Raw genomic sequence first — 12,124 nt, 5'->3', positions numbered from 1 at the left:
GCTTTGGAAGCTAAGGAAATTCCTGCACCAATACACATAACAAGACCCATACCAGCAGAGTTATTATTATGAAGCATAAAAGCATCAACAGTTATAGAGAGCCATCCGTGAAGAGGAGGAGACCAATGCAATGTAATGGGTGCCTATAATTGTGAACAGATTCAAGATGAGCTATACAAATATCTATAGACAGTTTTTGGAAATAAATATATATAATTCTTATAGTACTGAGTGGGTTAGGCTTAATAGCCTGGAAAACTAATGAGCAACGAGATTTCCAGATATACCACGTCGTAATAACCACCAATCTGGAGAAATGAGATGTATGACATGAGACTGAATTATGCTTTTGAGTCCATGATGAAAACCATTCTTGTAAGCCGTTGATCAGAATTAAGTGATACCATAAATACTCTGAAACAGCAAACCAAACTGCTATTACAAATGTACACTTTAATAGAAGATGAAGTGCAGTTTCAATCTTATTACTACATATGGTACAGTTCTGAGATTTATTAGGAGAATATTTATACATCACAGCTGCAACTGGTAGGATATTGTGTGATAGTCTCTGCATGAAAAACTGAATTTTATATGGGATCTTCATATGCCATAATTTTAACCAGTATGTTGCAGAGAATAGTGTTGTGTGATTCATACCTTGGTGATATTTCCATGTTCTTGTGAATGACCACTGCAGACAGTCCACCACTTGAGCAAACAATGAAATCTTCTATATTCGTTGATGTCTGTAGGATTGAAGTAGATTCAAAGTCGTTACAAGTCCCACCGATTATTATTGGTAATAAATTGAGAGATAGTCAGTTGTTGATGCTGATCCAAACTGAGATGAAGGAGAGATTGGAGAAGGAAATAGCCAACGGTATTTCCATGGTTGGATTAAGTGACCATTCCTAACAGCTCAAACGTAATGTTGTTTAATTATCTCTAGTCCTATGAGAATACTTCTACAAATCCAGACCCCATTTTATGGTAATATATCTTTCAATAAATCCTTGTTGGTGTCATATCGAGCTCTAAGTACCTGAACCCACGGAGCATCAGGATCTGTTAACAACCTTCATGCAAACTTTGCTAGCAAGGCCAAGTTAAATAGGTGTGGATTTTTGAAACCCGGGGCACCAAACCTCTTAGGAAAGCATAATGAATTCCATGATTTATAGATATTACCTCCAGAAGTTGGCTTGTTCCACCAGCAGCTCCTTTGAATATGATTTATCTTTTCTATGGTGTTGTTCGGCATACGAAAATAGTCCATATGGAAATTAGCCATGTTGCTTTTGACAAACTGTATTTGGGTAGATCTTTCAGCTTGGTTGATAATTTTTCCATGTCTTCCTTGTAACCGAACCTTCATCCCATCAATTGTTGGAGTGAAACATTCTGATTTATTTCTGGATGTGAACAAGTTAATGCCTAAATACTTCTCACCAAGTGGCATTGGTTTCATTTTGAGCATTTGTGAAATATCTTAACACGCTGCTGGAGACAAATTTGAACTGAAGGAAGCTCTTGACTTAGAACAGTTAATCAAGTGACCTGATAGAAGACTGGACTTTTGAATAATATATTTTAAGTGTTGGATATAGTGATTGCTTCAGTAAACATCAGACAATCATCCGCGAAGAATAAGTGGGTAATGGTCGGGATGTGCATTGCTGGTTTCAATCCTTTGATGAGCCCCTCGATTGAGCATGTGGAATCCTTCCATACAGAGGATAAGAGATACAGTGATAAAGAATCACCTTGTCGTAATCCTCGAGAAGGATAAAATGCTTTCGTTAAAAAACCATTAACCAATAAGGATATAGAAACAATGCTAATGCATTGAGAAATCAGTTGAATCACTATTATATTTGTCCAGTGATCATGGTGGAGAATGAAGTTTTCCCATCCATGTGAACACTAAAACAGGAAAAATTACCTTGTCCAATTGAATTTGCTCTAAGTTATAAGACTAAGTTAGTTCTTACAAGGGCGAACTTAGGGGGAGTCAACGTAGGCTGAAGTTTGGGCCTCTTCACAATTCCATAAACCTTTTTTTCTTCTAATTATTGGGCTTGATCAAAGCTTTTAGTCCAAGCCTATTGTTCCAGCTCCTTGATTCCATCTCCGGTCTTTTGTTTTCCTAATTTCCTTTATTCGAAAAGAAAATAGAATCCACAGATCCACCATATCCACTTCGTCCACCCGTTACATCCACGGTGATGAACTAGGCACGGATAAAATTTAGCTTCTGTCATTTAGATGGGTCGAATACGAGTGGCACCGAACTCACGGATTCACCTAGTGCTCACCCCGCTCTGCATGTATAATTTTTTTTGGTAGTTTAACATATCTTTTTTTCAGGGCGGAGCCAAGGATTGACTAATCCTGGCTCTAGCCCCCTAAAATTTCCAAAATCCATATTCAGCCCTTAATTTTTTTAGGTTTTTACTTTTAATCCTCTAATTTTTAGAATTTAGTCCCCCTGTTTCTAAAATTCTTATAGTCAAGTCCATCTAGTTTATCAATTTTTTTTACTCCCCTTAAACTTAAAAGCTGGCTCCGCCACTGGTTTTTTCGGACAAAAATCTTTCATCCCAGAAACTCGCGAACTCATTTACAGAAACTATACATGTAAACAGGTATGTGGATCCAGATAAAACCCCAACTTATAGGAGCCGGAGCAATATCAATGTTATTGGCAGCCAACAAACAGTAAACCACGTGAACCACATGAAAAAAAAATGAGTCCAACTATTTGAAAAGCGTTAGCCTTATGGGCCCAATACAATGAGCGTGACTTGTTAATCACCAACGGTAGAGCTTTGTGGGCGATGACATCAAGAAAGAAAGTGCCGTTAAAAATGGACAAAGTGGGGGCCGAAAGGACAAAAGTTCTCATTACCCAGACAAGTTCTTGATAATGTTGTCGCCATCTCATTCCATTTTCATAAAATTAAGAGCAAAGAAACGAACCATGAGTGAAAACTCAATAAGAAAAAGAATGAAACACAAGTTTTTTAACTTTCAAACTTTCAAGTTTTCGATCAAAACTACATTGGAAAACATTGCCCTTTTCTTTTCTGTTCACTTCCATTTTCTAGTTCATAGTTTCACACTAGCTTAGGTGCATTTAATTTGGTGTCTTAGACTCTTAGTCACTACATTATCACCACCAATATTCATAGGGAAAAAAGAAAAAAAAGGATATTACACATGTCAGTAAAATGGAGTCAAGTTATGTACATACTCCTCTAAAAGTGTATATTTGACGTGATATTTTGATTGGTTGATTAGTTAACCGTTAGCCCATCCATCATCATGCATGTTTAAATTTTCGATCTTCTTTACACAACTCCGTAAATTAAATCAATGGTGCAGATTGAAATGTTACGTACACACTCGTTAAGAGTGTGCACAAAATCGGATTCGGTAAAATGGTTTAACAACCTCATATCGGTAGGCTTAAATGAAGCCAGTTTTTTTCTTCTTTCCAAATAGTATTAATTCGCTATCCTCGTTCATTATAAGACGAAGGCTTCTCTCCTTGTTGGGGTTAGTTGTAAAGAGAAATCCAAAATGTGTAACAAGCTACCACAATTATATATTTTTTTTTCTAAGAATTGTTATTACAAAAGCAAAGAATCCGTAGGAAATTTCACAAACTATAATATACATTTTGTGCTAGTTGAAGAAAAGAAGTACAACAAAGATTAAATAAAAATGCGCAGAGAGACAAGTTTTTTTTCTTCCTCAAACGATAAAAGATTGTAATCCATTGATTTGAAAAGAAAAAAGAAACATGGAGGAGAGCACCTAAGCGAATCCATAGGAAGGGCATAAGCCAGGTTCAAAACCAACAGAATACAAACAATGAGAAGGGTAGTAGCCAACTCCAACACTAAAACAAACCATGACACACCACTTGTTATTGTACAATTGTCATAACTTGGAAAATATAGTGAGAGCAGCCAATGCTTTAAACCTTTGTTTTCAAAATATGCGTGTCTTGAGCAGAAACACTACTTGTTAACTGTTACCAATATAGTGAATTTCGTATCTCGGTTTCGTCTCAGCAGAGATCGAAACACCGAGATAACTTTATCTTTATAAGATTCTCGGTAAAATCTTAGAGTTTTTATTTTCAAAATTTAGACCACTTAATCAAGTAGTTGATAAAGACATTTGGAATTTTTGACCAATTTAAGCTTTCCCATCGTGATATGAAAGAAAGTAGAGTATTTAGGGATAATTTTGTTATTTTAATGAATTTATCATGTTAACCATTGACTCAGAAACTCATCTTGATGAGATCACAACTGTATCAGCAAGTTTCGGGACCGTCTCGGCGAGTTTCTCAACAAGATCTCGTCTTGCCAAGATTGAGAAACTCGTCTCTATCATGGACTTAGACCGGGAATCTCAGCCGAGATTGACAACATAAATTGTTACATGTTTAAAAAAAGTAAGGTTGTTTTGATAATCTAGATAACCTAATATAAATCCATACTTCTCATATCTTCTTCTTTCCAGCTTCCGCTTCCTCTCTACCTACTACACCTTTATTGTCGCCACCTTCATGACCCCTTCCGCGACAACCACCACCTCTACCATTTCTCTACCTACTACACCTTTATTGTCGCCACCTTCATGACCCCTTCCGCGACAACCACCACCTCTACCATTTCGACTTCAAATTACTACACTTCTCTCATAGCTGCCATCACTATCACCATAGTTATGTTAATCTAATTATTTTTTTGAGCTGGAATAAATCATTGTTACAGCAATCTAAGATATTTTGGATGTATAATCTATCACCAATTCACCATCACCATCACCAACACGACTATCTCTTTTTAGGCACACGAAGGAATCAAGAAATCATCAGTTCCGTGACCATCTCTTTTAAAACTTTGATGTGGGAATGATGAAAATTACACAAATCAGTCAGGATTCACATTGATTTTTATTTCAAAATCTTTTTTAAAATTTTAATTGATTTTTTTTTAATTTTGCTTCTCATTTTTTTTATCTATTGATTGGATGATAATTTTGATGTTTGGATGATGAAAATATTAAAATTGTGTTGTTTTTCTTATCTAAATTACATCCACGCTACCAATTTATTTATGTATTGTGTTGGATTTTGACTAGGTCAGCATAAACCCACCATCTTCTTTTTTCTTGTTGCAAATTTTAGTACCAATTATTTGATTCAGATACAATTATGCATGCTTATAAATTTTTTTTGCAATGATTTATCGTTGTTACAATGCCATTGTGAAAAAACTGCAACATCGCGTCTTGTTACATCCAACTGCTGTTGCAAGCCCGATTTACTACAGAAAAAGCCCGTACAAAATCCTAAAATGGTGTAGTAAATTTTATGAGGATATAAATAAGCTGGTCCGTGAGCTTACTTTTTCCCAAACAGAGAATATGTGATTAGATAGATGTGTTTATGGAAGCTTAGTTGTAAACTTGTAATGAGTGTATTGATGTTCAAAAAAACCCAAGATATACTCATAACCTAAAACTGTTTGTACCATGTATCTGAGAGGTCATCTAGCTGTTATCCAAGTATGCCACCGCAATCTATCGTCCAAGTGTGTCGGCCCAATTTGTCAGCCAGTTGTATCAGTTAAAGTTCGACGGCTAAAGTCAACTATCTGTCTATGGCCAAAGTTAATTGTCAAAGTCAGCTACCAATCAATGTCAGCATCAAGTGGTCAAGACCTAGTTTGCTCGACCTGGTCCACTTATCCATTTATCCGGCGTAATTCACCAGTCTACTCCACTCGGTCCATGGACTCGATTTTCCAGGCCCGATCCATCAATGTTGCCAACCACGCTGCCAGCCAGTCTCTTCCAGTCTGCCAACCCATTCTGCCATACATCTCGTCAGTCCATTCTGCTAGCAATTCTTGCAAGTCAGAGCTCGATAGCCGCAGTCAACACCTAATGAACACTCAAGGTCAAAGTCAACCCCGTCGGTCAATATCAAATTACGCCAGTCAAATCCGCTGATCCATGTCAGTTTGGATTGTTTTCACTGACTTAATACCAAAACCCTAGAAGAAGGTTCTTGAAATTTCTAAATTGCTTGCTGACTAAGTCATTTGGGTGGAAAATTCCGGAACATTCCAGATATCTTGTTGTCCAAGTTACCACAAATGAAGTTGATCTCGAATTTAGGGTTTATCTTATAAACTCAACTTTATAAATACATGGGTCTTGAACCCTAAATCAAATAAGAAACAGAGGAAAAGAAAACCTTAAAAATCATATCTCGTTCAGTTATGAAAAATGTTATCTTGATACAAGTTACCACAGATGAAATTTATCTCAAATTTAGGGTTTATCTTATAAATTCAACTCTATAGATACAGGGGACTTGAACCCTAAGTCATATAAGACACAGGGGGAAAGAAAACCCTAAACATCGTATCTCGTTCAACCATGAAAAACGCTATTGTATCATGAAATCAATAAAATATCTCTCCATTCGGGGATTTGTCTGTGGAGTAGGCAAAACTTTCCGAACCATGTTAAATTTGTGGCTCCTTTGTTTATCTTTAATTCGTGTCTCCTTTATTTTTTAGCATCATCATCATCTATTCATGTTTGGGTAGGATTTATTTTTGTCCAAACAAAAGCCTACGACATATGCATCACTCTACACTATTTTACCTTTTTGTTTATCTGCATATCTCTCCTCAAACAAATTTTGAATACAATGAAAAATAAAAAAATATTGGAAAAAGAAAAGTTATTAAAAAAATTTCATCTAAGTTGTTATAAGTTCATGCTCGTCTTCAGTACTGTGTGAAAATTAGATTTTTTTTTATATGAGAGTTAGGAAAAATTTGAATTTTTTACATGAAAATAAAGTGAAAGTTTGATTATTGTACCTTAAAAATTCCAGTTGAAAACCCATGTGATCAATGAAACTTTCGGTTTTCACCCGTGCGATTAGTGAAAATTCTAGTATTTCATGGTGGAGATAAGAACAAGGTCTACCAATGGTGCCATGTAATGTGTTACTTGATTGATAGAAGAAGATGAATAAGAAAATAACCGTAACAGATAGCGGTTCAAAAATAAAATTAAATTATTTAACTGAAAAATAAGAGGATACATATTAATAGGTAAGTATTTTTTCTTATAGATTTGTTAACGAACATGATAGAATAAATGATGCTTTAGCCGTCCAAAACTACTAATATACAAATCAACTCAAAACTTCAAAGACTTTGGGAGTTAACTTGTTTACTTCAAGAAAAAGAGATAAGTGTTTCGGCAAACTAGTTGAAATGATGGAGTTCAAGTTGCAAAAATGGCAAGGAAATCTCATAAATCAAGCTTTACTGGCTAAGCTAGCTTGGAGAACGGTCAATGAAGAAAATAAAGATTGGGTTAACTTGCTGAGGCTAAATATTATAAAGACAAAGATTCTCTCACAGATTCGCTTACAACAAAGAGCATTACATATCAATAATGCTATGTTGACTGTGGAATCTTTCGAGGAAAATTCTGGGAGACACAATCTCGGATGGCCCACCTGGAGAAAACACAAGGTACCGTTAGAGCTGTGTCTCCTGACATTTTCCCCGAAAAATTCTCACGGTGTACAAGGCATTTCCGATTACAGATGAGATGTTGGAGATGGATCTGCCATATTAATTATGGATAATTATCATTTACAGACACTAATCTAATATATCATGTGATTTTTAAGAAAGATAAAAAACCATGTAAACAAAACTACTAATAAGATGGCAAGAAATGTGCACCCCCAGTTTTTAGGGGTGCCGAGATTTGCACTCCCTTAATTTCTAAACAATTCGCACCAATGTATTTTGTAATGTTAGGTACTATTAAAATTTTATAACATGCAACATCTACAAGCAGATTCATAGAAGTCACCATATCTGCTGATCTTCTAGGAAGATCAAGGTTAGTCTCCCTAGTTTGTATAAATTCTAATAAAACAAATTGTTGTTCCAACAATTTTCTAGAATTTTTTATTTTATTTATTTCTGATCAATCAGATGGTTTATGTATGCTATCTTGATTTCTTATTATATGTCTGTATGACAATTTCATATAGCCTTCCCGGCAGTTCAATCGATTATTACAATCGTTTCAAATACATCTTCAAGGACGATTCACATTGGCTTGACGTTGATTTACATTACTGTGAAGATCCATGACTACCGGATGTGATCGCGTTTTCGATACACAACGCATATTACTCCTCTGTTACGGGAGTATCACACCACCCCTCAAATAGCATCGATTTCCTCGACGAACTACATGAATTTAATACTTTTGTTGTATTTCAGAATACATAGATTTTGTATTTGTCCATGTATTTCAACTAAGATATATTTGATGCCTGTAAGAATTCTTATGAATATATGAAATTGGGAGCATTTGCTCCTGTTCCTTCAAAAACAAAAAACAAAATCTCCGGCCTGGTATACTGCCCGGGTTTGGGGCTTTTAAATAATTCTCGATAAAAACAATTGCAGAAAAAAGTAGGATGTTTGGGGGCATCCAGTGATTACCCCAGAGTTGGAGCAACCCATAAGATAGGCGGATACTATTCATTAAGTCCACAGGATCCGTTCCCATAATGACTAGTTTATGTAATGGCGGTTTCTTTATTTGTTTTTCCAACAGTTGAATTGAAGATTATGATAACCAAACTTTTAAGTACATCCTAAGTGAAACATCCTCATTATGGATTGCCATATGAGTGCTAGTTTGATTTAATCAGGTTTTCAACACTAGACGATAAAATTACAAATAAATGAATCAGAATCAAGTTTGAAAGGATTGTTTGTCATTTTTCATAAAGCAACTTTAAAGCCTGCTTAACTACATATAAACATCTAAAGCATCTCTTTAAAACACTTCTTTTGAACAACAAAAGCTCCATCCAAACATTTTTTGATAATTAATAAACATTTAAACCAATGACATAGAAACTACTGTAATTAAATAAATGAAAAAAGTATTTTTGTCCGACTCAAGCTTACGTGCACCGACCCCTAATAACGGTAAAATTTTATTTGGCGGGAACCCGACTCAGTGTAAACGGGTTTTTACATGGGTCCACCAACTTTGGAATTTTTGTTCGTTTTCAAACAAGCAATGTCTTCCTCTCTCTTTCTCGATAACTTTCGGTTTGTCCTTTAATTTTCCGCGTCTCTAGTCTCATCTAACGCTTATATAAATACAGAGCTAATAACTTCAGCATCCTCTCCACTACAATCCTCCACTTCCTCTCTCGCTTTACTACCTGACAACTCCATCAAGGAATTCTACCATCTAATTAATCTTTTGGCGAGTTTTAATTCCTCCATAATTAACTACAATTCTTGATAACTCGGACAATTTTACAGTCTGAGTTTCACTTAAAAATCTTGTTTTTGCTGATTTTTAAACTGAATTTAGTAAGAATCAAATTTTTTTTTGTATTAAATAATTTAAGAAACAGAATTGGGGTTTAAGGGTTTAATTGTTTGAACAGAATTTGATTTGTGATACGGCAAATGATGGTTGTATTGTTCAACGGTTGTATACTTTGGAAATTTTACACAGTTTTAGATAGTAAGTTTTGCATTGATGAAAGTTTTTATTTCTGGATCTTCCAAATTTTCAATAGGTACACTTTAGGTACTTAGTTATTGAAATTTAACTCTGGTCTGCTGGTTTTAATTTTGCTCTAGTTTTAGTCTATATTATTTATTTATTTTCGGCTTGTGTTTTCATTTATCATCGAAGACTCGAATTTTTAGTGTGAGTTGAGATGGGTTCTTCATCATTACCACCTGGTTTTAGGTTTCATCCTACTGATGATGAATTAGTAAGTTATTACTTGAAGAAGAAAGTTGAGGGACAAAACTTTGATCTTGAAGTCATTCCGGTTATCGAGCTTTATAAGTACGAACCTTGGGAATTACCAGGTATGCTGTTACTTTATTTTATTTTGATATACATTTTTAGTTTCATTTTGTTGTTGTATATTGTGCAATTTTAAACAGTGTAAAAGAGTTCTTTTGATGGGAGTATTTTTCACTTTATTCTTTTGAAAAAAGACGGTTCAATTGGGTTTCCTTTTCTGTTCTTTGATTCTTAAAATGATTCCGATCAAACTAGTGAGGAAAAGCATCTGCAACAGTGATCTTTTTGAAACTTGGTTTGGTAGATTGTAGCTAATGGAAGTGTGAACTGTTTATATTGGGTTTCAGATAAGTCATTCCTTCCAAAGAGAGATATGGAGTGGTTCTTTTTCTGTCCGCGTGATCGAAAGTATCCAAATGGTTCACGAACAAATAGAGCAACAAAAGCTGGATATTGGAAAGCCACTGGAAAGGATCGCAAAATAGTCTGTCAGTCAGAAGGAATAACTGGTTTCCGGAAAACATTAGTATTTTACCGCGGAAGGGCCCCTGCTGGTGATAGAACTGACTGGGTAATGCATGAATATCGCCTAACTGATGATATTCCACAAGGATCATCTGGCTCTCAGGTAGTTTTTGATGAAGTCATACAGTGATGCAACATAGATTACTTTATTTGTGAAATTTCCAAAATAATAAGAACTCACCGTTTATCTTCTGTTCCAGGGAGCTTATGCTTTGTGTCGAGTAGTCAAGAAGAATGAGCCAGGTCAGAAATATGGTGAATTCCATGGAGAATCGAACTCCAAGTGGGTTGGAGGCCTTCCTTCCACTGTAAACGCCAACTCATCTGCATTTCAAAGCGGCCTCTCTAGCACCTCTGGCGACAATACTTCTCACATTAGTAGTCCTAACAATGGGAGTAATTATTTGACTCCTGCAGCTTCTCCTTACGATAGCAGAATGACAGTGAATTTTGGTCTAACTTCCGTTGACACCGGGGTAACAAACGAATGGATGTCCTCTGATCTAATACTCGATACTTCAAAGGTACTAATAATAAACTTTGATGTTGAATGTAGTTTGATGTGCTTGACATTTTTAATATGGTTTGTTGTTTGCGTACATTCTTAATGATCCATAAAACAACTTGCAGGCTGGCCCGTCCGGTGATGCATCTGAGTATTTACAGGATTACGAATCTACAAACCAGATAACTTCTTGGAGCCAATGTCAAACTGATTCAATAGAAATTATGCCAACTCCATCCTATTCAAACTTTATGGCGGAAGTTGAACCAACGTATGATTTTGCTCAAAACAATATGTCATCTTACTTGGGAGAAATGAACTACATGGGATTTTATGGGGAGGAAGATTCAACCTATCCAACCTTAGGAACAACCGACTCATTAAGAAATTTGAACTACACGATAAATGGTGAGAAAGCTGTTTTATGTAGCTTAATTGATTTTGATTACGATGCCCATAGACTTTACAAATATTGTAGCTTAATTGGTGTTGTTTACAATGCAGGTTTCGAAGCTTGGAATCCTACTGGACCTAATCCTATTTGCAGACAAACTAGCGGAGATGGTAGTCTGGTTGAGCTGGCAAATTCTTGGATGCAAGAGGAGATAGCATGGTGATTGTGATCCATTCATGTCATAATCTAAGGCAACACCTTTAGCGATTGCTCTTAGAGTAACATAAAAAGCATTTAGTACTTATATTTTGATTATATGCATAATAAGGAGGAAATATCCATGCCAAGATCACTATTAACGATCCCGCATTTGGAGATATATCAACCATGAATAGCATTATTATACATTCATGAACTGGCCTTCTCTTAGAGAAGTCGATGCTTGTAGGCCGTACTGTACTTCTGTGTTAAGAAGATTTCTGTACTTTTCGTTATCACATGTTTATGTAATTTGTCGTTTGGTACTTGGGTTTTAATCATGAACCTACCAAATGAGACTTTTAAAAGTTTTTTTTCTTTATTGTTGGTCTTGGTGGGAATACCGGAAACTAAATATGCAAATTCTCCGGGATTTTCAAAATAATCCGCTGACAATAGCACCAAAGGTGATTACATCCATCTATGAAAACCTCCACAAAACAAATCAATTTAAACTAACTCTCCTAGTTTAAATCAGGAAAACAATTTGATCTCTCAGCGCCAATTCAAAAATGAATTCG

The 12,124-nt window shown here is 35.5% G+C and overlaps 1 protein-coding gene across 1 annotated transcript; it reads left to right on the top strand.

The window, feature by feature from the left end:
* Positions 1–9,279: 9,279 nt before the first annotated feature.
* LOC113302584 (NAC domain-containing protein 71-like) lies at positions 9,280–11,911 on the top strand. The gene is made up of 5 exons (XM_026551518.1): positions 9,280–9,983; positions 10,269–10,549; positions 10,647–10,970; positions 11,077–11,359; positions 11,456–11,911. The coding sequence occupies exons 1-5, from the start codon at positions 9,827–9,829 to the stop codon at positions 11,566–11,568; spliced, it is 1,158 nt and encodes a 385-aa protein (XP_026407303.1). The 5' UTR covers positions 9,280–9,826; the 3' UTR covers positions 11,569–11,911.
* The last annotated feature ends 213 nt before the right edge of the window (positions 11,912–12,124 follow it).

The sequence above is a fragment of the Papaver somniferum genome, chromosome 8 (genome assembly GCF_003573695.1).
Source record: "Papaver somniferum cultivar HN1 chromosome 8, ASM357369v1, whole genome shotgun sequence".
NCBI classification, from domain to species: domain Eukaryota; kingdom Viridiplantae; phylum Streptophyta; class Magnoliopsida; order Ranunculales; family Papaveraceae; genus Papaver; species Papaver somniferum.
The sequence above is the reverse complement of the archived record's forward strand: the minus strand, read 5'-3'. Positions and strand labels throughout refer to the sequence as shown.